This window comes from Sparassis crispa (genome assembly GCF_003851025.1).
Source record: "Sparassis crispa DNA, contig_000006F, whole genome shotgun sequence".
NCBI lineage: Eukaryota > Fungi > Basidiomycota > Agaricomycetes > Polyporales > Sparassidaceae > Sparassis > Sparassis crispa.
Genome location: NW_020939753.1, coordinates 627846 through 652427, shown reverse-complemented (window position 1 = coordinate 652427; position 24582 = coordinate 627846). Strand labels below are relative to the sequence as shown.

At 55.7% G+C, this 24582-nt stretch overlaps 8 protein-coding genes across 8 annotated transcripts; 5 read left to right on the top strand and 3 right to left on the bottom strand.

Moving 5' to 3' along the window:
• Nucleotides 1-759: 759 nt before the first annotated feature.
• SCP_0702420 (hypothetical protein) lies at nt 760-1205 on the top strand (the record flags this gene model as incomplete). Its single annotated transcript, XM_027760168.1, has 2 exons — nt 760-949; nt 1021-1205. The coding sequence occupies 2 exons, from the start codon at nt 760-762 to the stop codon at nt 1203-1205; spliced, it is 375 nt and encodes a 124-aa protein (XP_027615969.1).
• Nucleotides 1206-1825: 620 nt separating this feature from the next.
• Nucleotides 1826-3107, bottom strand: SCP_0702410 (Uncharacterized protein; the record flags this gene model as incomplete). The annotated part of the gene is made up of 6 exons (XM_027760167.1): nt 1826-2395; nt 2446-2565; nt 2620-2735; nt 2800-2860; nt 2915-3006; nt 3065-3107. The coding sequence occupies 6 exons, from the start codon at nt 3105-3107 to the stop codon at nt 1826-1828; spliced, it is 1002 nt and encodes a 333-aa protein (XP_027615968.1).
• A 2015-nt stretch (nt 3108-5122) lies between these two features.
• Nucleotides 5123-10205, bottom strand: SCP_0702400 (Leptomycin B resistance protein; the record flags this gene model as incomplete). Its single annotated transcript, XM_027760166.1, has 21 exons — nt 5123-5234; nt 5300-5483; nt 5537-5592; nt 5647-5780; nt 5832-5906; nt 5962-6010; nt 6066-6364; nt 6425-6733; nt 6789-6829; nt 6883-6965; nt 7030-7103; nt 7156-7184; nt 7236-7363; nt 7420-7492; nt 7549-7587; nt 7645-8802; nt 8852-8974; nt 9027-9241; nt 9298-9824; nt 9887-9959; nt 10012-10205. The coding sequence occupies 21 exons, from the start codon at nt 10203-10205 to the stop codon at nt 5123-5125; spliced, it is 3975 nt and encodes a 1324-aa protein (XP_027615967.1).
• A 1823-nt stretch (nt 10206-12028) lies between these two features.
• SCP_0702390 (hypothetical protein) lies at nt 12029-12535 on the top strand (the record flags this gene model as incomplete). The annotated part of the gene is made up of 1 exon (XM_027760165.1): nt 12029-12535. The coding sequence occupies one exon, from the start codon at nt 12029-12031 to the stop codon at nt 12533-12535; it is 507 nt and encodes a 168-aa protein (XP_027615966.1).
• Nucleotides 12536-16200: 3665 nt separating this feature from the next.
• SCP_0702380 (hypothetical protein) lies at nt 16201-16695 on the top strand (the record flags this gene model as incomplete). The annotated part of the gene is made up of 3 exons (XM_027760164.1): nt 16201-16280; nt 16348-16555; nt 16612-16695. The coding sequence occupies 3 exons, from the start codon at nt 16201-16203 to the stop codon at nt 16693-16695; spliced, it is 372 nt and encodes a 123-aa protein (XP_027615965.1).
• A 2107-nt stretch (nt 16696-18802) lies between these two features.
• On the top strand, nt 18803-19493 carry SCP_0702370 (hypothetical protein; the record flags this gene model as incomplete). Its single annotated transcript, XM_027760163.1, has 4 exons — nt 18803-19002; nt 19065-19094; nt 19143-19355; nt 19406-19493. 4 exons carry the CDS (start codon nt 18803-18805, stop codon nt 19491-19493), a joined length of 531 nt encoding a protein of 176 aa, XP_027615964.1.
• Nucleotides 19494-19962: 469 nt separating this feature from the next.
• On the bottom strand, nt 19963-22000 carry SCP_0702360 (hypothetical protein; the record flags this gene model as incomplete). The annotated part of the gene is made up of 6 exons (XM_027760162.1): nt 19963-20597; nt 20647-20769; nt 20822-21036; nt 21093-21619; nt 21682-21754; nt 21807-22000. The coding sequence occupies 6 exons, from the start codon at nt 21998-22000 to the stop codon at nt 19963-19965; spliced, it is 1767 nt and encodes a 588-aa protein (XP_027615963.1).
• A 1390-nt stretch (nt 22001-23390) lies between these two features.
• SCP_0702350 (hypothetical protein) lies at nt 23391-24226 on the top strand (the record flags this gene model as incomplete). Its single annotated transcript, XM_027760161.1, has 2 exons — nt 23391-23750; nt 23813-24226. 2 exons carry the CDS (start codon nt 23391-23393, stop codon nt 24224-24226), a joined length of 774 nt encoding a protein of 257 aa, XP_027615962.1.
• Nucleotides 24227-24582: the final 356 nt, after the last annotated feature.

The window sequence follows — 24582 nt, the reverse complement described above, 5'->3', positions numbered from 1 at the left end:
TCATTCGGCTTAGGACGGCGCCACTGGGGGCAGGCACCTCGGATCTGAAACTGGCCTTTGTTGAGGAGATGGCAGAACTATAAGTCTATAACTGACTTGCGCGCGCGAGTCGGTTAAGGCTCTGCTACTGGGCGCTATATCGTTGTCGATTACACAGCCTTGCTGCAGCGAAAGAGCTCTGTAGCCGCATCATGGATCTTGATATGACGTGGAGCTCCTGGTGCGCTTGTCGCTTGGAGAGGCCTGAGTCGGGTTGATCTCAGCTTCCAGGGATGGACGGTCAGTATACAGTAGTAGCGTCTCGCTATCTCAGCTGACTAAAACTTGATAGGTTGTTTTGCCACCGCGCATTGGAAAAAGCGCTCCATCTTGGGACGTAGCGAACTGCCATCGGAATTGATGGCATGCTCACGAACAGTAAAATTGTCAAGATCGCATACGGTCCCGGCGATTTAGTGTGACTAGCATTGCAAGTGAATGATAGGTGCGATCCTGTGCACTGTGATTTTGACGTGAAACACTGCCACCGCTATGCTCCCTGTATATATGGGCGATCTCCTCAAACTCGACGCTTTCTTTCCATCCACACTACAGCCCTTCTTCTAGTATCTTACTCGCCTTTCATCTATTGCTGCAATTTTATCACCGCTCGCAGGTCGACTTTTCCTCTGTTCTCTCTTCCGCACCCTATACCTCATATTTTGGACGCCCAAAACCCTGCATAACGTTCTATACCACACCACTCATACCCTATATCCAATGCCGACGCCAGAGTGCTCGCTCGAGCGGTGGAAGGCCGTGCCCACAACGGCGGAAGTGCTATTCAGCCTGCGCCTTCCCTACAAGCCCCCACGGAGCCCAGTCGCTGCTTTCATCTGGCGCAAGCGGCTATGGTTCGAGACGACCTTCGGATTGGAGAGCGCTGAATCCTGGGAGAAGGTACTCGTGCGTACGTTACCATCTTACGCTCCGTGTCCACTGCTAATAACCTAACACGGTGTGCTTTTTTACGATATCCAGTCATGGTGTACCTCACCCCCTTCGTGCTTCTGCTGGTAATCATATACAGCTACCTCCCGACGCTCGTCCAATTTCTTCAGCGCCGTGCTGTGCATCATCTCACTGGCCACGAGCCATACGCACACGCAACCGCTAAGCATGTGCTTACAGGCTGGGCGGCAGGCAATGCCTCTGGCGAGCTATAGGCCGAAGAAATCAAGCGCACAAGACTTAATGGAACGAGGGAGAAGGGTGACTTCCGGTCGGTCACCTGCTAGGATGAATAGTCGAAGTTCTCTATATATTCTTACCCAAGCTTACTTAGACGAGGGACCGCTGATTCAATATTTTGCTACTGCGAGGGTTCAATGCCTTTGTCTTTCGTGCTTGCTCTGGCTGTCTACGTACATACCCTAAGTAGGAACACCACTAGTAGACTCTACATACGTCGTAACTTATTCCGCTTTGATTATTATGGCAGAGTTGTCTGCAGTAAACTATTCCATCCAATATATTATCTCTCCTGGTCCGTTAACTATATATATGGCAGTCGTGAGCGTATGTACGGTTGAGCAAAACAGATGAAGTAGAAACCAAGATGGGGGAGCGATCCCGTACAGGCTGGGAGCCTATCAATAGTGAAAATATCGCAACAAGACGGTTGCTGTAGCGATGCTACGTGGGGTGGGGACTGGAGACCCACGAATTACTCTGGTACGGCGCAAAGTGACATGGCGAGGAAACGTATATACGCAAAACGAACGGAGGCAAAACAAACACGGCACGAAGTAGGTGCCACGGAACATCCTGACAAATAGAATACGGCTCAGAAGAATAGATACGTGGTGATGAAGACCCCGAGTGCAATGATGATGACAACTTGCAGTGGGACACCCTCGGGCTGCGCGAGCGTGTCCTCGACGTACGTCCCAACCTCCGTCTCGCCGTCGTATGTTGTGCTCGAGTCGTCTGAGAACGGCCTGCGACGTCTGACCTCCGTCGGGCTCGCCGCGATGGCCGTGGGCACCGTGCTCGGCTCTGGCATGGATGAGATGAGGTTGCGGAGACGCTCGATCTCCGCCTGTGCCTCGTGCAACCTCCCAGCAAGCTCGGCTGTCTGGTCTGATAAAACAGGAGCTGGAGGGGCAGGCGCGGGGCGTGGCGGAGACGGTGGTGCATGCACGCTGACGTTAATAATCGGCTCTGCGGCCTCCGCCTCGCCCGCGAGGTGAGAGTCTTCGTGCCATTCTGAATGTAGGGGAGGCTCTGGAGGCGGTGTCGATGGCACTTCCACATGTTCATCGTACTGTTGCTGGGGAGGGACGTCATCTGCTCCACTGGGGTCTCTTGTGAAATGACCATTGGCGTCAGGGTGCTGACGAACAGTCTCGTAGTGCTTCAGTGAGTGTGAGTGGGATTCGAGGGACGGCAATGAGAGACACTTACATCATCCGAAACATTCTGAATGTGTGGTTGCTCGTCTTCTTCGGGAACTGCCTGCCCTTCTGGTGGGAGATACACTACTCGAATCTTCTGAGAATGAACGTCCTCGGTCGCATCGTTGAACTACATCACATGAATCAGCATGGCAAGGAAGAAGACAATAGAGGATGAACACACCATATCCTGCAGGGGCATGGTCTCCTTCTCCGGAGTGATGGTAGTGCTCTGAATCAAGAACTTGTCTTTGCACTTGGCAGCTAGTGGTGGATCCTGCTTCATTGCCTGCAACATGACTACACAAGGAAGCATACCGATTAAACATTATTGAATTCAAGGAGAACGGTCCAATCTGCATACCTTGAACTTCCACGGTACCTCCAGGCTCCACTCTCCCTGAATTCGGGCGTACGCAGTACAACTGGTTAAATGTCCACATCAGCACACCTACCAGCAACGAAAGAGCTCTATGAACCTTTGGAGCGGTGGTCTTGACCTTGAATGCGACGGGTTGCGCATTGTGGTTTGAGATGGAGAGCGACCGCTTGACATGCTCAGTGAGGGGTCCTGAACAACACCACACCTCAGACAACGTCAGCGAGGATCTGAGCACCGTACGACGCACTGTTGAAGCCGAGAGAGTTGCTCGGGTTGAGCACGACCGACATTTTGCAGAGGAATGGAGTGAGGGATGTGATGACAGTGCTGGGCGCTGTTTAGAGCGGAGTTCACCGAGCTTCCTTTGCGCAGGCTGCCTGGCCGAGTGCGCATGCCTTCCTGCCACGCCCGCCCAGGCTGCTCTTCCGCACAGCTCTTCTCCCTCGGCGAGGTTGCTTGACTCATCCTGACGCATGGAAGTCGCCTGTGTGATGCTCGGAGCTCTTAATCTCGTTACCGACCATGTACGGCGCGTTCTCTGCCCTCGGAAGAGGTCTGTGCATCTCAGGAATGGAACTCGATTTGACAGGCCACAGGGACTTCCATGAGCATACACTCCCAGTGTCTATGTTATTATTACTTGCGTATGTGGCGGTCATAGGCCACAGTTTTACGCGCCATATGTGGTGTACGTTCGTTGGCGATGTGGAAGGACGCCGACGTTCGATCTCCTACAGGCGGGAGGATCATCATATGGTGCGTACCTTGTCTTTCAGGATCTTTGTTTACTGGCATGACTGTGGGATGAATCTGTAATGCCCACGAGCTGCTTCCGATATCTACCCTTACCTGCCTCGGACTTCCCTTCCTCTCCAGAATGCTGCGTTCAGAGACGCATACATCAAAGATGATCTTCTGAGGGTTGCCTGAAGGGCTTCTGAACAGCCGTCATACTAGCCATCGACGCTCACCAACCACCCGATAGACTCTTGGGCCATTATCCCCCGCCCGCGCTTGTACCATTCAATGCCAGATAGGATACCCACTACTGATTCGTCAGCAGGCATCGTCGCAGATGGCCTCTTTTCACTGCGGATGCCCGCGGCGTTCTTGATTCTCAGATACTGCCCCTCACTACACGATGTCGTTCCTGGCGTTGCTCCAGCGCGAGTTGCGAGCCTGCTGCAGTGTGACCTTCTCGCTACAAATCCGGCCTAAATCAGACTTAGACGGCCGCATTTTGTGTGTTAGCAAAACCGATATTACGTTCACGACAGGACACTCTGATTTCCCCACAGTGGACAGTTTCTGTAGCCCTTTGCGCTATGACAAGTAGTCTTGCATGGTGTATCTCCTTTTCTGAATGGCGGACAGTACCATCCATCCCATCTATAAAAGAGATCGTTACGAAACATATTTAGTCGGTCCTTGACTCCTGGACGATCTACTCGTTATTTTCCTCATGTGAACTAGCAAATCTTTGACAGCGATATTCCGCTCATATACGTATATATCCGCTCCGATTTCTCTGCAGCTGGCAACGTTGTCCCGCGCGGTCATCTCAGAATACAATATCAGTCATTACACGTATGCCGCATGTACGGCTGCTACTCCCCGCCGATATGCAGTAACCCACAGTGGGCTTGGACAAATCGTAAACGAAGTCTGAGATCTTGAAGGATAGTAATTACGACTTTGACTGTCGACGTCGGTGCTTGTTCTGTGTTGGGGCCCAGTGCTTATTTTTAATTTGTTCTGTATTGCATTCAGGTTACCCACGGTGGCATTCGGGGGTGTTCTTCCGGTATCACCACTCACTGTGACGGGGACATCATGTCGAGGCGACGACCCTATCCTTTGTCAGTTATCACGTCGAAGGCACACCTATATCATTTGTACATGATGGCGCCGTCCCGCTATACTTGTCGGAGATGAGGCGTCTGATACTGCTCGAAAAATTGAGTGTGTTTCCTGCTCGATCGCTGTCGTCCGACTGGACGTCCTCAATGACAAAACCATCCATTCCTATCCTAAGTCTATAAGGGACATGTCACTGCCAAGCGGTGGGGTATGATTAAGCGGTGCATACAGCATTTGCTTCGTATCGCAACCCTCTCGTTCAATGATACAGAAAAAAGCGCAAACGAGGGATCGACGGGAGGTATCTATGTGCATCATGATGCTCACCTCATAGCATCGTGTCGTACCGCGAACCATGCGTGCAAATTAATGAATGTAGTGCGTGAGAAGTGCGTGGCAATGCAGATGATCAAGATAAAATAAGTCAGAAAAAAAGTCCGCTCGTTTAAGTCTTACTCAGAGCCTGCAATTGCACGTATTCGTAGTAGCCGCCCTTGAGTGTGAGCAGCTGGTCGTGGGTACCTGATTCGCTGACTACTCCATCCTTGATGAAGTATCTGCGACAAGATTACGACGTAAAGTCAGACAAAGCGCCTCCGAAAACTTCTCTGAAGCTGCTTACATGCGGTCAGCGTTCTGAATCGTTGACAGACGATGTGCGATGGCTATGGTCGTGCGACCTCTTGCTGCCTGATCCAAAGCTTCCTGTACAACCTTCTCCGATTTGGAATCGAGGGCAGACGTGGCTTCATCCAGAAGCAGCACCTTGGGGTTTCGGAGCAGAGCGCGCGCGATCGCGATGCGTTCTGGAGTAACGATCAGACCACTGAAGATAGCGGTCGAATACGGGAAAGCCTACGTTTCTGTCCACCAGATAGCTGCGAACCCTTACCACCAACCTCGGTATCGAAGCCCCTGAACATATAGGTGAGTCCATCAACTCTCAAAGCGCCAGCCGTTAACACGTACTGAGGCAATGACTCGATGAAGTCCAAGATATTCGCATTGCGGCAAGCGTCTTCGATCTCCTCCTGTGTGACTTCAGATTCGGGCTTGGTGGCGCCCAGCAAAATATTGAATCGGATGGTTCCCGCATACAACGTCTACATCTTCTCAGTACGGTTGCCAATGCAGGAAGTCACGCTGCCGCTCACCGGTTCCTGTGATACCAGAGAAATGTGTTTCCGGTACTCCGACACATTGTACTTGTGGATGGGCTGGTCGTCGAGCTAACGAAAGGATGAGTTAGGACATGCAGTAAGACAACCATGAGCGTTAACTTACATAGACTTCGCCTGACAGAGGATCGTAGAACCGCTCGATGAGTTGAATTCTGGTTTCGAACCGTCAATGTCATGGACAGTACAGGTATAACCCGGAATACGTACGTGGTACTTTTGCCGCATCCACTGGCACCGACGAGCGCGACGTATGTGCCGGGTTCGACCGTAATGTTCAGGCCGCGGAGCACGCGCACGCCGGGACGTGAAGGATAGCGGAAATGAACATCCTCGAACCGGATATGACCCTCGACAGTCAAAGGAATTTCGCCCTCCTTCGACTGCGCATCGATCTCAGGGCGCATGTCCAAGAGCGTAACGATATCGGAGGCAGAACTCTTCGCGGAGGAAACATCAGGGACGAACGAGAACACGTTCCCGGCCTGGATCGCGCTGAATGTCGAGGCCTGGAACATACAACTTCAGCCTGCCGCTGTGAATGTAATAATGGCTGCGCCATCACTGACCATGAGACCGACGAAAAACTGGAACGTCGAGTATTCCAACGAGGCCACGAGACGCGAACCATACCAGAAGATCAGCGCAATGACGAAGAAAGACATGGCTTGCGAAAGCGCGTAGATGGCGTTGGAGTAGATGGCCTTCCGATTCGAGTTGCGGAGCGGGCCCTCCAAACTTTCGCTGTAGAGCCGCAAGCAGTCGGCCTCACGTGTCAGAGAAGCGACGGTCCGGATTGCACCTGCTGCCTCGCAAGCAATCTGGGCGGAGTGCTCATGAGCGCGTTTATTTTGCTCATCCTTGAGAACAACCACGCGCTAACGATGAAAGACGTTAATATGCAACGTAAGGTGCCTCGCTGAGAATACGCACAAGACGAATGAAGCCAGCAGAGAACAGAATCGGTGTGCACGCTTTCAAATAACCCATGAACATTTTGTCACACTGGTGCAGCAATCGAACTTACCCAAGCCGACGAGACCCAGTTTCCAGGCGATAGCAAGACCAATAATAGTTCCAGTCGCAAGAGTAGCCATTGACTGCACGATGCTGAAAAATTGAAACCGAAGTCCTCAGTAAGCGTCGACCAGACAAAGTTGTGAATATCACTCACGCTCCCAAAGTCACACCGGCCAAGCCATTGACCTTCTGAGGGTTGTCACTCAGGGTGGATGTGAGTTGACCACTCTGAAAAAGTACTCGTCAGCGCTGGCACGTCGCAGCACGCATGTTGACTCACATTGTTCTCATCCTTGTCGAAGAACTCAACTGCAAAAACAATCAGCCGAGCGAAAAGTAATATAGAAAAATCGTATTCACTGTCTTGTCTGAGAATGGCCCGGAATGTGAGAGTTCGGATCTTGGCTGTCAACTCCGCCGAAGTGGAAGCGAAGAGCAGATTCTGAAATCCAATGGCGATGGAGGAGAGAATGGCAATGAGGAAAAACCTGCAGGTAGAATGCCGTCAACGATAACTCTACAGAATGGAAATAAAATAATATACCATAACGAGACGCGATCACCGTCATGGCGACGTTGGGCATTTGTGGTGTCAGAGAACGCATTGATACCCTTGGCTGAAAAGAGGAGTGGATATGAGACAGAGACGGACTAAGAAGGGAGAAAAAAATACCGTAAACAATACCGAACGACGGGTAGGTCGCCCCGTTAGCTATTGTTAAAAAAATCAATTAAACAATGAGCAACACGGAGTGAAAAATAATCGCACCGACAGCGGCCACAAATCCAAACATGTACTTGGGCCAACTCGCCTTGTTAATCGCACCCAAGCGCTTCATAAGGTAATACATGCTGTATTGCTTGTCTGTGCGGTCACTGTGTTCCTTCATCCTCTGCTCCATGAGTTCGCTGGCGAGGGAACGACCCGACTTCTCGCGGGCAAGGGGGACTTCTTCCTGAGCAGCCTTCTCGTAGTCTTCTTCTTCCTCTTCCTCAACGCTTGCGACGGTGTCGCTCGAACCATCATCGCCGCCGTTGCCGCCGCGCTTCTCCTTGTTGTCGCGAAGCTTCTGGGCCTGCACGAGACGCGCATACGGTCCATTTTCGTCCTGCAGTAGTTCGTTGTGGGTGCCCGACTCGAGCACAAGGCCGTCACCCATGACATATATACGGTCCGCATCCTTGATCGTCGACAAGCGGTGGGCAATGGTGATGGTCGTGCGGCCCGCAGCGGCTTTGTCGAGCGCGTTCTGCACGATGCCTTCGCTCTGGGTGTCAAGTGCACTGGTCGCCTCGTCGAGCAGGAGGATCTTCGGGTCGGACACAACGGCGCGCGCGATGGCGATACGCTGCTTCTGGCCGCCGGACAACAGGAAACCGCGCTCACCAACCATAGTCTCATAACCCAACGGCAGCTTGGAGATAAACCCGTCCGCGTTCGCCGTGACACACGCCTCCTTCACGAGCGCCATCTTCACCTCGTCCGACGCATCTTCATGCTCTGTGCCGATCAGCCCATGCGCAACGTTCCCACGGATAGTCGTCGCGAACAGCGTGGGCTCCTGCGAGACGAGGCCGATCTGCGAACGCAGCCACTTGACGTTCAGATCTCGCAGGCTATGACCGTCCAGGCGCACACTCCCCGACAGCGGGTCGTAGAACCGCTCCACGAGCGAGATCACCGTCGACTTGCCCGAGCCCGACGCGCCCACCAGCGCCGTCGTCTTCCCCGCCGGGAACTGGATCGTGAGGTCCTTGACGATCCGCACCTCCGGCCGCGAAGGGTAGTTGAACTTGACGTTCTCGAACGTGATCTCCCCCGCGCACTTCTCTGGCTTCAGTCCGCTTTCGTCCTGCGAGTCGATCGGCGGCACACGGTCGATCGTCTCGTACAACTTCGCCGCCGCACCCATCCCGTGCGTAATCGCTGCATGGAACGGTCAATTGGTAGACCGAGGGATACAGGTGCAACATACCTTGCATCTCCGGCGCAAGCAGCGCCAGAGAGAACGAACCGATGAGAATGGCCAGGATCACATTGACAACTTGTCCTGCCGTGCCCTCACCCCTGTCGATCAGTGTCGTGCCGAAATCGAATGCTACAACCAGTCAATATCACCAACGCACTCGGGGAAAAAATCACAGACTCACCGAGGGCGTAACCGCCGTAAACCACAAAGAAGAACACTGCAAGACCGCAGCCGTGGAAGACCGCTGCCTTCATGTCCACACGCCGTGAGAGCAGGATGTGGGAGTTGTACCGATCCGAGAGCACCTCCTGCGTGCCGAACGCCTGAGCCGTGCGCACCGTCGAAAACACCTCTTCCGCAAGAGTGCCACCGTCCGCGACGTACGCGAGTGACAGCCTGCACCGAAATTCCGTCAATATAACGAAGCCGCGACGGGAACGGACCGTACGCACTTCATGTACCTCGACACAAACTTGTTCATCACCCCGCCCGTCACAGCGATGCACGGAAGCATCGACGACAGCGCGAGCGCGAGCCGCCACGAGCGCACGTACGCAAGCACGAATCCCGTCACGAACGACGCAAAGAAGCTCACGCAGATCGCGACCTTCTCCGAGATGCCTTGCTGCACCAGGTGCGTGTCCGTCTGGATGCGCGTCGCCACCTCTCCCGCCCCGACGTGGTCGAAGAACGCGATGTCCTGCCGCAGGATCGCCTTCAGGTACCGCTCCCGAATCCGCTTCGCGTTCACCTCTCCCGTGTACACCCATACCAACATGTACACGTACGTGCACACGAACATCCCGAGTCCGATGTACACCAGGTACGACGCATCCTTTGCCGCCGTCGTCCTGAAGTGGTTCTCCGCCGCCGTCAGGGCGCCCGGGTCCGTCAGGGTTCCCGCCTTGGACTCCTGCACCGTCGAGCCGAAGGTGACAAACGCTTGCACCAGGTTCCCGAACAGGAGGGACATGAGCGGCTGCGGTACGGGGACGACGCTGTGAGCGATCAGGGACAGAACGAGACGCATGTCGGACTCGCCTGTGCAGCACCTGCAGCCGCCGCGGCAATCACGCCGATAACGTTGAACGTCAACTCGGTCCTGGTAGAGAATCTGGATCGAATGAGACGGTGCCCGTAACGATGGCAGAACATGGGGCACTCACCGGAAAAGCGAAACAAAAGAGACTGGCTGGATAACCTGTGACTGCGGTGCATTGGCGGACTCGGGGGGTTCCTCAGGCTGTTCCTTGGAGGACGACTCTGTTGAGGGTACGACCTGGAGCTGGCTTTCGGAGATCGCATCGCCTTTCTCCTTGCGAGAGAAGAAACCTCGCTTCTTGGAGGGTTGGTCGGCCATGACGGTGGAGGGCCTGGGTGGAGAGGGAGGTACGTGGTGAGAACGAAAGCAGCAGAGCGCCTGAGAGTGGCGTGCGGAGTGCCTCTTATATCTCGGAGAAGGTGACGCGGACAGACGGCACGACTCATCTTCCACCTCACGACGACGGGGCGGGTAATTTATTTCGCTCCTCTTCTGGTCTTCCGCCCGGTCTGTGCGCTAGGTGAGCTCCCTGTGCGACGTTTTTTGCAATATTTGAATCGATTTCTTCAGGTGCAACGCAGGACTCGAAAATACGGTGTTCGGATGGATTGGCCGCTGACGCATCTGGCTTACATCTGCCCCGATCAGTCGATCTGGTCCCGAGGCTATCTCAGAGCCCCTGGCCGAGCTTCCCGCGCATGCACCCACTGTGCTCGATGGCGTCCCTCGTCTCCATCCCTCCGCCCAAGTCGGATGTCGTCACTCTGACTCGACTCGTCCTCTGACGTCTCCCGCCTCCGCGGACTGACTCTCCCCGCAGCATCCTTGGCGTGCGCTCCACCAGCCTCCGATGACATCCCGGCGCTCTCGACTGCCATCCACCGTCCAGCTTGGACGTCGCCCGTGATCGACTTGCACGGCTGAGTCGCTGTCGGTGAGTGTCTACGTGCTCTCCTGCTTCTGCGCACTGCCCGTCCCCCCACCGACTCTCGCGCATCGACCTCCGCGGTGCGACAACAGCAAGCCCGGGCGTCTCTCCACTCGCAGGATCTCAGCAAGAGGCCGTGCCAGCGTTGCTCCACAGCGAGAACGTTCAGCGGACGCGCAAAAGTGACGAGGGAATTTCGTCGTCGCGCATCGATCCTCCCCTCGACTCTCCGAGCTCGTCGACATGAGGAGTTCCCCGGCGGACGCTCGCCCCTTTCCCCTTCCGCTACTCCCAGATCGCGTGCCCTCAGCAAGAGGCAGCACGATGGCTGACAGTGCAGTCGGACCACCGGACGCATAGAAGAACGAAGACGCGGCCCTCCACTTTGACGACATCGCACTTCCCCCAGCACGCGTTCGACCCTCGCCCCAACTGTACGAGATCCCCGGTGCGGGAGGCTCGTCCCCAGTCTGAACTTTGCCCGCAGAGCCAACGCGCGCGCCCCTACATCTCAGCGAGAGGCTGCCCAACACGATCCGCGCAGAGGACGACCGAACGCGTTCACGAGCCGAGGCGGACTACGCCTGCTGCCTTTAGTGTGGAACGACCTCCTCGCACAACAGACGGGACGCCTCACGCAAGACGACGGCCGCCGCCTCCCGTGTGGAGACCACGACTCGCGCGGTCCGCGGTCCGCAGCCCGGTGAGGAATCTATTTGCGGCTGGCTGCGCGTGGATCAATACGCACACGCGGACGCGGAGGCCGTCTCGCAGAATGAACGAGCCCTCACGCGCGCGTCGTGAAGGGCATCGCGACCGGTGGACGTGCGGCGTCAACAGCGTATGCAATGACAAGGGACCTCTGCGCATCGCGAAGGTGCGCATCCTGTCGCACGTTCGTACGTAGACACCGCGCGGACACGAAAAATATAATATATTTTCTCAACTCTACTACACACGCATTCCTTCCACGGGCGAGGACACATCTCGCCGCGCAGTACGTCGACTGCGTGCTCCCGCCATCGCTATTCGGACGAACGCAACGGCCTGCACGATCGACTCGGCGTCTCGAGACGCGCCCGTCAACGAAAAAACCGCCGCGTTCAGGCGCGTAGCGAAGTGCGGTGGAGGCATGCGTGTCCAGGCGTTAAGATATCTACCACAGAGGGTAGGTACATAACAACCTCCCTCCACCACCTCCGTGGCAGCACTCATGCATCCACGCAACAGCGCGCCAATCCCCCAAGATCGCAAGACACGCGCCAGCGCGAGGATCACGAGCACGACATCCTCGACATCACACGCGCTCTCTGGTCAAATTCGCGCCGACGCCGTAAAATCTACGTCGATCTACTTGTTCCGTCTGTGCGAGCGCTCCGCCGCATCACGGAACGGGCTACGCAACGTCGACGTCTCAGCCGGCAGAACAGCGCCGGGGAGTACAGCCCGGATCTATACTACCAGCAGCACCCAGGGCCACATCCAGCCGCGCGACACAGCATACCAGCCCGACGTAGACTCACGCACGACGCCGAGTGCTGCGAGGTTCACGTCGGCAGCACGACACCTAGCAGAGTGTCAGCATCGCGCCGCACCAGAGAACGCGTCGCAGCATCTCATCTGTGACGCTCTAGCCGCGTTCTGCACAACGCTGGCGTCGACGTCGAAACCTGGGCCCTACTCGAAGACGTCAGCCTCCGCAGTGTCGGGGAATACGTAACGGGCTCACCCGCGCTGTCCAAAGCATTCTCGTAGCGATCTGGGGTCGATTCCGACGTTGTGCGGCATTCGCGTGGCGGGTAAGGTGCGTCACCATCCAGAAGAGCAAGAAAACCGCACAGTACTCACCTGCAGGCTCGGACATCGAAGAGCGACACGCACGGGCACCGAGGAGCCCACGAGTGGAGGGATAAGGGAGGCGGAACGACGCTGCTGGTGAGCAACGCCGGGGAGAAGTTGGAGCTCTGCAGCCCAAACCCACGGCTTTTTATACCGCGCTGCATCCCAGTCCCCACCCCAATCCCGCCAGCTCCGTCGTCTGGAATCGGCCACCGGTTTCCTCGCATCCGTATCCAGGGTCTGACGGGCCAGGAGTTCCAAGTCAGAAGCCAGGGGGAAGGCGTGAAACGGAAGAAGTGCGCGAATACGTACGTGCGCTTCGCTTCGTCATCGTATTTGCGCGCGTCGTCGTCTTATCCCCGGAGGCGTCCTTCTGCGTGCTGCATGCACCGTTTCCTGACCACGTAGAAATTCATAGAATCGAAAGACGATTGCACCAGTGCCCGTCCTGAGGCGCAGAAAGGGCGTCCACCGGGATGCAGCCAGTCTGACTTCTGAAAGGCACACCGGCAGCTGCTCGGACGAGTCCTGGATAATGCAGAACGGCATGCCGTCGCATCGTTCAGGTTCGCCGTAACGAATTTGCGCCGCGCACGGACCTTCGCAACGCGATCAGACGTTTAGTGTCACAGATAATACGCGAATAAACACCGCACGTACGTACGTTCCATCCATACGGTGCAAATTGCATTGCGTGCTCTTCTGTCCTCCGGTGCTCTCCCCTCGCAAATGCAAACTCGCCGAGGCATGGCACGTCGTTGCACGAGCCGCATTGAACAGCTCGCTGTGCTCCACCGGTGAGAGAATTCACCGCGGGCATTCTCCCTTGAGAGAACGCGACGGCCGTGATGACGTCTGCAACGAACGGGAAAAATTAGCGCGGCGTTTGCGATCGCATGGGCCCGCCCCGTGTACCTCCAGCAGCTTCTCACCGATCGCGAGATCTGCCCGCCGCGCTTCTCGCACCACCGCCGTGCTCTGCTTAGCGACGTCGAGACATAGAACGAGCCGGAAACGGCTCCAGAGTCCAGAGCGGAGGCTGATGTCGTCAGAAAAAATATTTTGTTGCGCGCTTCGCTCCACTCCGGAATTGGTGACTTGCAGCAATTTATTCGGGTAGATGTGAGTAAAAGAATTAGAATAATGTCCGTACCTGCTTGTGCCTGTGACGGTCGAGGACTCGCCTACAGATGAGATACACGATCCCGAGAGACGAGGAGAGATCGTCGGATGAAGTCATTTTGATCGCGCGACCTTGAGCATTCAAACAGCCACGGCTACAGCCAGAATACTCGACCGCTAGAGGATCGGCGCAGGCTCCACTACAGCGGGTGCGAGTGCCGGTGCATGAGCCAAAGTGATCGGTTCGACGACATAAGAAAGCACCCAGTCGAGGGAACGAGCAAGGTTTCGATCGCTGTGCAAAAACCACAGCCAGTGCAGAATCCAGAAACTCGGCTTCCGCGAGTGTTGCCAGACAATTTGTGAACGAGAGGCATACTTGTAAGCACTGAGAAATAAACGACGCGAGAGGCCTGCAGACAAGAGCAGCTCAACGGACGGCGAGACGCAGAGAAGAATTGAAGTTGAACGTACAGACGTACTTGCGCAGAGACTTGCCAAATGTGGCTGAACGCCACAACTCGGTTTCGTCTGACATGTCTTGAACTTCGATGTCTGCCTCGATCCGAGCGTCCGGTCCCTCTCACTCCGAGGCCTTGCGTTGTGCTTGAGCGCTGAGCTCTGTCCCTCTCGCTATCGTTCTCGAATGAGCTTCAAGTCGATACAACATGTTTCTACTTTACTCTTGCAAGTTCCCGCGGCCGCTCGAACCGAAGTACCGAAGTACTCAAGATCGCTGCAGATATCTAGCGTCCAGATGCTCTGCTTGCTCTCCACCTATCCCGTATCCTCTGTCCATTTATCCCACCGCTCTCTTGTCTCGCATATTCAGATCCATCCGTACATGCTATCTTGGCGGCGGCGGGGCCCATCCACCAAGCCACTATGTTGCTTGCTCTCCCTCTTTGTTCACACTCATTCAGCATCATCTGCCCGAAATGCTTCTGCCTTTGGTAGCCGGATTTATCTGCACTCGCATACGACTTGCATCTCACTGGTCGAGTTTGCCAATCAACTACATCTTTCTAGCTTGCCGCTGCGCGACATGACTGATCCGGTAATCTGGGTATGTAGTGGATACTCTTATGCTCTGGGCTCCGAAACAGGTGAGTGTAAGGACTGTAGATACAATTAGTTACAATGAGCTCTGTAGTACATTAGTGCTTCGACTACATCTGTAGCTGTAGAGATAGCAGAAGTACTTACCTATGCTTCTGGTTTACTGACTAACCAGGCTTATAGTGATGATGTGCCAACCTCCCGGTCTGGATCATTCCCGACCGAGAGTTCCGTTCATGTGTGAGTATGTCAATACCGATCAGAGAGGATTCCACTGAATCATATCTAATCAGTATTCACACCGACGGTGTCAACAAAACACACCGGGTCACAGATTGTGACCTCTCAGAAAATATGTAAGTGATGAAAATTTTGATTAAAAAATTGTGAGAAATATTCGGCAACTATGAGCAGGTGCCGTGAGCATTCACACGACTTCATCAAGAGTTGAAACATTGATGCTGGAGACTGAGTGCTTAAGCTCAAGTTTGAATTGACCCATTTAAAATGCTTAGCCAGTAAATTTTTGACCTTTGAGTCTCTCTGAAGTCTTAAGTCCAGTGCATATCACTTTGGAAAACACTCAAATATTCTTAAAATGCTTGAGGCACACTGAGACTTGAGTTGGGATTTGCTGCCGGAGTGATGTGACAGATGCTCATAATAGAAGTTGATGGAGCGGAGTTCTCCCATCGCATGCGAGCACTGGCGCTGTCACACTTACCTGATTGGAACAGATCACCGCCTGCACCCTCGCAACCAGGGTAACATCACCACCGCCAGAACCTCTGATCAGTATGCGAAGGGTAATAAAGGCTGGCTTACCTTCTGCAGGCTTGTCCTCCCCCCACATGCCCTCATGCTGCCAGTCCAGAGCCTGTTCACTCCTTCTTGCCCCTTCTCCTGCCATCTACCCACTTCAATGGCATCAGCATAGGTATGCGTAAGTATTCAGCTCATTGTTTTATTGTTTCGTAGCCTTGGACTCACTTATTTGATGTCCATAGGTCGTATGCAAGATGCGGAAGTGTGGCGTCAAGTGCGAACCACGATTGCCTAAGTGGGCGATGAGATCGATCAGTAGGCACCGGTCACGATGTGTCTGCAAGTTCGACTTTCAGCCCATCCGACTCATGCATCTTGACACTATCCCCTTGATCATCCACCCTCTTGTTACTGCTCCTCCCGACTTCAAGATGCCTTTCTGTGGTGGTCAGCACTGTGGACAACCCTGCGGATGGGCGCGGGGTGGTAAATTGAGGAGCGGGAAGCTTTGGTAGGTGATCGGTAAGTTGGATATTTCCATGACCACTCGTCCGATTCTGACATTTTTGTTGCATCAGAAGGTGCCAGAATTCACTGAAGATGCGAAGAGGAAGTGAGATCGCGAGATCGCAGAAACAGCGGATGTGCGGAGGTCGAGTGGTACAAGAGTGCGGAACAACGTATGTTCAAATTTCATAAGTGTCCAGGCGAGTGGTCGAAATTTTGACGGTGTTTCTGTCCTCGTAGTGCACTCTGCAACACTCTGTCGACCTCTCCCTGCCTGCTGCCCGATCGTCGATCATCAGAAAAATCCCTCGGGCTGTCCGATTGCACGCTCTCGAGTAGGTTTCCCTTTTCGGCTCAGTGGGCACTCACCTCCACATCGCCGCATGCATGCGGGATGCAGCAAGATCTCTTGGATGCAGATGCGAGGCTTCGCTGCATCAATTGGCATGTGAGTATTTTTTTAAATCGTTGTTCATGTCCACTTGTTCATGCTAGATCTCTCAGGTTTCGTGTGATGCACCTGCATTGGACAAGGGCACTTTGGATGCCCAGGAATGCCTGCGTCATATGGACAAATGCGCGGTGTGATTTGCAGGTAAGTTTGTCGTAGCACGTCTGCAATTTCACTATTTGACAGTTTTCTCATTCGCAGGATGCGCCTAGTGGAGAAGATCCTTGCCCGATGCTAGGATCGGCCTGTAGCCTACCGCGGTTGAGCCCCACTCACGGAAGGACACGCAGCGTCCGTGTCCATTCACTTCGCGGATAGGATACTCGGTGAGTATAGCTGCTCTCTATTTCTATTTCTCCGGAGTTTTGCTTATTTTGCAGTAGTACTACAGATTTAATATACTCATTTTGATTCATCTTGTGTGATCCCTATGTCTGATATTCCTGCCAACCCGTACGTCGCTCGAAAGCCCGAAGCACAAGATGCAGGACACCTCCATCAATGAGTCTGGGCCCTCCGTACCGAGGACAATGCATGCACGGTCATGCATCTTTCGTGCACAGTTTGTCATCCCCCGCCGCATCTGATCGATCTTCAAGAGTTTGCAGGCCTGATTGATGTCGACCGTATGAACGGCTGCAGACCCAGACGTGTTTTCTTGTGGCTATGCACCCTTGATCGCATTCGATATGTTGACGTCCGCTGAACGTTGTGGTGGCATGCCATGTAAGTTTAATTTTTCTTTCTTTCGGTCTCTCATGCTGACATTTCTTGCAGCGGTATTGCATGCCCTCGCCCTTTAGCATTGCCTTCCAGCAGTAGACGGCCTGTCACCATTTGTCTGTGTCCCTCCCCACAAAGACTAGATGTATCGCCATCCGGGGAGCGATGTTATGTGGTGGAGGGAATATTATTGATATTATTCAATGTTGGGTATGTTCTTGATTCACATCGGATCATTGACAAGTGTCCACTGATGTTGTATGCTCGACGAGCAGTGTCGCCATTCCCTTGCTCACATACTGGTGCCGTCCATTGTGTTGTCGGTCCTGCGGCTGGACCTGATGTGGTAAGTGCAGCATCCACAACTCCTCTGTTTCGCAGTACTAATAAGCAGTCCTCCATTTCTGATGCTGCCAGGCTGCCCCGGCACCCTTTCCCATTTTGACAGCATTTATCGCTGTCCCGCGACTGACACACTCTTTGTGTTGGACCTTTCTTTCCTCGGATGTCGCGGTATGAAAACTGGATGTCTGGGGAGCAGTGTATTCCGTGTTGGTGGACTATGTTGTCCTTCGTCGGTGAGGGTAAGTACTCTCCTTCATCTTTTATTCCCGTGGGAGTGTGCACGGCTGATGCATGTCTTTTTGTCGCGGACGACCCATGCGTTACTTGGCATGCCTGGTGCTGTCGTCGTTCGACGAGCGGCACATGACACTTTGTCTCCGCCACTGTGGCACATCACAGCAGGACGTACCGTCGTCTGGTGAGCAACACCACATATCTCGCACGTCGCATGCGAGTCACATCAAGACTACGTATTGATGTCCGGTGGGCGACATGTGATGATGGCCTTCCATGTGTACACTTCCGTTCGCCAGCCACACTCATCGTTCGCCGATGAGTATCTCTTCTCCTATTCCCTCTCCAGATGCTCTCGTTCGACAATGACTGTATGGATTGCCGTCCGGCGAGCGACATGTTTCCCCCCTTCCAACATCTCTTCTGGCCTGTCTCACTATGTGACGACTGGTGCTGTCGTCATCTGGTGATCTACCCTGCATGAACATCTCTCTTTATCCGTGGTCCATGTCGACGTCCAGTGGACTTCCCTTACCCCTGCGTTCTCCTTCCTCATGCAGTCTTGTTTGACGAAGACTGTACAGATCGTCGTCCGGTGAGCGTCACGCATAGGCGTTGGCCATATCCCTCTACACGATGTCGCGTTCAATGACAACCCTATATTTCGTCGTCCAGCAATTGACGTCACAATGCGAACCTCTGGTGCCTCGCACAAGTGCTCTCCGTCAATGATGATGCTCAGTAGGCTGTATGCCCGATGCGTTCTCGCATGCCGCATCGCCATGCTTGACATTGACTATATAGAACAACGTCTGGTGAGCGTCCACGTTCCCCCATTCTTCTCCAGTGTGCAGCACGTCGATCAGTGTTTTCGCCGTCCGGCGAGCAATGCGAGACGGAGGAGTAGCATGCTTCACCTCTTTTCTTCTACCCTGTCTCTGCATGGACCCGTTCAACAACGATGGTATAGATCGTCGTCCGGCGAGCGAGGTGCGGAGTCCATTCACCCTGATTCCTCCAGCCGTTGCCCCAGACGATGACGGTATGGATCGCCATCCGGCCGCAGACATTGCCCAGCTAGGACCTCCACCTGGCGGGTCAACATCGATGCGCGTGGCGTCGAGGAAATATGGGTGCCTACGGTGAGTAACCCCTACCCTTGTCTTATCTGTATTCCTCTGACTCATCAGGCTTTCCCCAACAGCTCTCCTTCGACGAGAAGGCCTGGCGGGCCGTCCATGCCTCCATGTTCCCCGTGCCCCTTCTGACATTGACTGTGTAGATCGTCCTCCGGCGAGCGAGGAGTGCGGCTCATTCTCTGTGGCCCGAGTTTGAGAGGAAACTCAGCACACCCACGAGACATTCTCGAGTGGGACGAGCAATTGCATTCCCTTATCCCGTGTTCATCGTATGAGCAACATTCACGGCCCGGGCTCTGTCCTCCGCCCATCGCGAAGGCTACATTTGTCGTCGTCGAGCGCACGTCACGATCTCGGTGAGTCCCTGCAGTGTGTCTCATCTGCGTTCCTCTAACATACGCTGCAGTCTTTACGCCACCGGCCAGCAACCAATTGTCGCGGGGTTGCACCCTCGTTTTGAGCAGCGGGGCTCATTCTCTTCGGCCTGGGTTTGACAAGCAAGCTCAACATGCGCGCGGGACCTTCTCAAGTGGGACGAGCAAGTGCATTTCATTCTTCTGTGTTTCCTCTATGGCCCAATTCGGCGATAATTAAATAGATTGTCGTCCCGCGAGCAACATCCACGGCCCATAGTCTCTCATTCGCCTCTGCCTGTCACAGTGGATGAAGACTACATTCATCGTCGTTGAGCGCACGTCGGACAATCTTGGTGAGTCCCCGCATTGTTTGGTCTGTCCTCCACTATCCATACTCTGCAGTCTTCACACTGGATGGACTCGATGCCAGGTCAGTGATGAATCCTCAGGGGTCCTTGCGGCGACGATCTGCTTGCACGGAAATGCACGCACTGGTGAGTTCGTAGATAGCCATTTCGCGAGAGACATGCTTGAGGCTGTCTCTCTTTATACAAAAATAGGCAAGGAGAGGGAACGAGGACTCCTCGATTCTTGCTGGATGTTACACTTAGAATTTTCGCCCGTTCTCGTAGCGCAACAAATATATTTCACACACTACATACACTACTACTACTACACCGTGAGACCGCGAACACCACTCACCAACCACGGTCTCATAACCCAACGGCAGCTTGGAGATAAACCCGTCCGCGTTCGCCGTGACACACGCCTCCTTCACGAGCGCCATCTTCACCTCGTCCGACGCATCCTCATGCTCTGTGCCGATCAGCCCATGCGCAACGTTCCCAAAGATAGTCGTCGCGAACAGCGTCGGCTCCTGCGAGACGAGGCCGATCTGCGAACGCAGCCACTTCACGTTCAGATCCCGCAGGCTACGACCGTCCAGGCGCACACTCCCCGACAGCGGGTCGTAGAACCGCTCCACGAGCGAGATCACCGTCGACTTGCCCGAACCGGATGCGCCTACCAGCGCCGTCGTCTTCCCCGCCGGGAACTGGATCGTGAGGTCCTTGACGATCCGCACCTCCGGCCGCGAAGGGTAGTTGAACTTGACGTTCTCGAACGTGATCTCCCCCGCGCACTTCTCTGGCTTCAGTCCGCTTTCGTCCTGCGAGTCGATGGGCGGCACACGGTCGATCGTCTCGTACAACTTCGCCGCTGCACCCATCCCGTGCGTAATCGCTGCATGGAACGGTCAATTGGTAGACCGAGGGATACAGGTGCAACATACCTTGCATCTCCGGCGCAAGCAGCGCCAGAGAGAACGAACCGATGAGAATGGCCAGGATCACATTGACAACTTGTCCTGCCGTGCCCTCACCCCTGTCGATCAGTGTCGTGCCGAAATCGAATGCTACAACCAGTCAATATCACCAACGCACTCGGGGAAAAAATCACAGACTCACCGAGGGCGTAACCGCCGTAAACCACAAAGAAGAACACTGCAAGACCGCAGCCGTGGAAGACCGCTGCCTTCATGTCCACACGCCGTGAGAGCAGGATGTGGGAGTTGTACCGATCCGAGAGCACCTCCTGCGTGCCGAACGCCTGAGCCGTGCGCACCGTCGAAAACACCTCTTCCGCAAGAGTGCCACCGTCCGCGACGTACGCGAGCGAGAGCCTGCACCGAAATTCCGTCAATATAACGAAGCCGCGACGGGAACGGACCGTACGCACTTCATGTACCTCGACACAAACTTGTTCATCACCCCGCCCGTCACGGCGATGCACGGAAGCATCGACGACAGCGCGAGCGCGAGCCGCCACGAGCGCACGTACGCGAGCACGAATCCCGTCACGAACGACGCAAAGAAGCTCACGCAGATCGCGACCTTCTCCGAGATTCCTTGCTGCACCAGGTGCGTGTCCGTCTGGATGCGCGTCGCCACCTCTCCCGCCCCGACGTGGTCGAAGAACGCGATGTCCTGCCGCAGGATCGCCTTCAGGTACCGCTCCCGAATCCGCTTCGCGTTCACCTCTCCCGTGTACACCCATACCAACATGTACACGTACGTGCACACGAACATCCCGAGTCCGATGTACACCAGGTACGACGCATCCTTTGCCGCCGTCGTCCTGAAGTGGTTCTCCGCCGCCGTCAGGGCGCCCGGGTCCGTCAGGGTTCCCGCCTTGGACTCCTGCACCGTCGAGCCGAAGGTGACAAACGCTTGCACCAGGTTCCCGAACAGGAGGGACATGAGCGGCTGCGGTACGGGGACGACGCTGTGAGCGATCAGGGACAAAACGAGACGCATGTCGGACTCGCCTGTGCAGCACCTGCAGCCGCCGCGGCAATCACACCGATAACGTTGAACGTCAACTCGGTCCTGGTAGAGAATCTATATCGAATGAGACGGTGCCCGTAACGATGGCAGAACATGGGGCACTCACCGGAAAAGCGAAACAAAAGAGACTGGCTGGATGACCTGTGACTGCGGTGCATTGGCGGACTCGGGGGGTTCCTCGGGCTGTTGCTTGGAGGACGACTCTGTTGAGGGTACGACCTGGAGCTGGCTTTCGGAGATGGCATCGCCTTTCTCCTTGCGAGAGAAGAAACCTCGCTTCTTGGAGGGTTGGTCGGCCATGACGGTAGGGGGCCTGGGTGGAGAGGGACGTACGTGGTGAGAATGAAAGCAGCAGAGCGCCTGAGAGTGGCGTGCGGAGTGCCTCTTATATCTCGGAGAAGGTGACGCGGACAGACGGCACGACTCATCTTCCACCTCACGACGACAGGGCGGGTAATTTATTTCGCTCCTCTTCTGGTCTTCCGCCCGGTCTGTGCGCTAGGTGAGCTCCCTGTGCGATGTTTTTTGCAATATTTGAATCGATTTCTTGAGCTGCAACGCAGGACTCGAAAATACGGTGTTCGGATGGATTGGCCGCTGACGCATCTGGCTTACATCTGCCTCGATCGCTCGATCTGGTCCCGAGGCTATCTCAGAGCCCCTGGCCGAGCTTCCCGCGCATACTCCCACTGTGCTCGATGGCGTCCCTCGTCTCCATCCCTCCGGCCAAGTCGGACGTCGTCACTCTGACTCGACTCGACTCTTCTGCCACGTCTCCCGCCTCCGCGGACTGACTCTCCCCGCAGCATCCTTGGCGTGCGCTCCACCAGCCTCCGATGACATCCCGGCGCTCTCGACTGCCATCCACCGTCCAGCTTGGACGTCGCCCGTGATCGACTTGCACGGCTGAGTCGCTGTCGGTGAGTGTCTACGTGCTCTCCTGCTTCTGCGCACTGCCCGTCCCCCCACCGACTCTCGCGCGTCGACCTCCGCGGTGCGACAACAGCAAGCCCGGGCGTCTCTCCACTCGCAGGATCTCAGCAAGAGGCCGTGCCAGCGTTGCTCCACAGCGAGAACGTTCAGCGGACGCGCAAAGACGACGAGGGAATTTCGTCCTCGAGCATCGTTCCTCCCCTCGACTCTCTCCGCTCGTCGACATGAGGAGTTCCCCGGCGGACGCTCGCCCCTTTCCCCTTCCGCTACTCCCAGATCGCGTGCCCTCAGCAAGAGGCAGCACGATGGCTGACAGTGCAGTCGGACCACCGGACGCATAGAAGAACGAAGACGCGGCCCTCCACTTTGACGACATCGCACTTCCCCCAGCACGCGTTCGACCCTCGCCCCGACTGTACGAGATCCCCGGTGCGGGAGGCTCGTCCCCGCTCTCAACGCTGCCCGCAGAGCCAACGCGTGCGCTCCTACGGCTCAGCAAGAAGGCGGCCCAACACGATCCGCGCAGAGGACGATCGGACGCATTCACGAGCCGAGGCGGACTACGCCTGCTGCCTTCAGCGTGGAACGACCTCCTCGCACAACAGACGGGACGCCGCACGCAAGACGACGGCCGCCGCGTGCGGTGTGGAGACCACGACTCAAGCGGTCCGCGGTCCGCAGCCCGGTGAGAAAGCTATTTGCGGCTGGCTGCGCGTGGAACAATACGCACACGCGGACGCGGAGGCCGTCTCGCAGAATGAACGAGCCCTCACGCGCGCGTCGTGAAGGGCATCGCGACCGGTGGACTTGCGGCGTGGACGGCGTATGCGAGCGCAAAGGACCTCTGCGCGTCGTCAAAGTGTGCACCCTGGCGCGCACGTTCGTAGGTAGACCGCGCGGACACGAAAAAATATATATTTCCTCAACTCTACTACACGCGCATCCCTCGCGCGAGCGACGACACGTCGACTGTGTGCTCTCGCCATCGCTATTCGGACGCACGATCGACTCAGCGTCTCGAGACGCGCCCGTCAACGAAAAAACCGCCGCGTTCAGGCGCGTAGCGAAGTGCGGTGGAGGCATGCGTGTCCAGGCGTTAAGATATCTACCACAGAGGGTAGGTACATAACAACCTCCCTCCACCACCTCCGTGGCAGCACTCATGCATCCACGCAACAGCGCGCCAATCCCCCAAGATCGCAAGACACGCGCCGGCGCGAGGATCACGAGCGCGACATCCTCGACATCACACGCGCTCCCTCGCGAAATTCGCGCCGACGCCGTAAAATCTACGCCGATCTACTTATTCCGTCTGTGCGAGCGCTCCGCCGCATCACGGAACGGGCTACGCAATGTCGACCTCTCAACCGGCAGAACGGGGATGGGGACTACAGCCCGGATCTATACTACCAGCAGCACCCCGCATCACATCCAGCTGCGCGACAAAGCTTACCAGCCCGACGTAGACTCACTCACGACGCCGAGTGCTGCGAGGTTCACGTCGGCAGCACGACACCTACACACCGCAAGCAGAATGTCAGCACCGCGCCGCGCCAGAGAACGCGTCGCGGCACCTCACCTGTGAGGCTCTAGCCGCATTCTGCCTAACGCTGGCGTCGACATCGAAACCTGGGCCCTACTCGGAAGACGTCAGCCTCCGCAGTGTCGGGGAATACGTAACGGGCTCACCCGCGCTGTCCAAAGCATTCTCGTAGCGATCTGGGGTCGATTCCGACGTTGCGCGCCATTCGCGTGGCGGGCAAGGTGCATCACCATCCAGAAGAGCAAGAAAACCGCGCAATACTCACCTGCAAACTCGGACATCGAAGAGCGACACGCACGCGCGCCGAGGAGCCCACGAGTGGAGGGATAAGGGAGGCGGAACGACGCTGCTGGTGAGCAAACCCGGGGAGAAGCTGGAGCTCTGCAGCCCAACCCCCCGGCTTTTT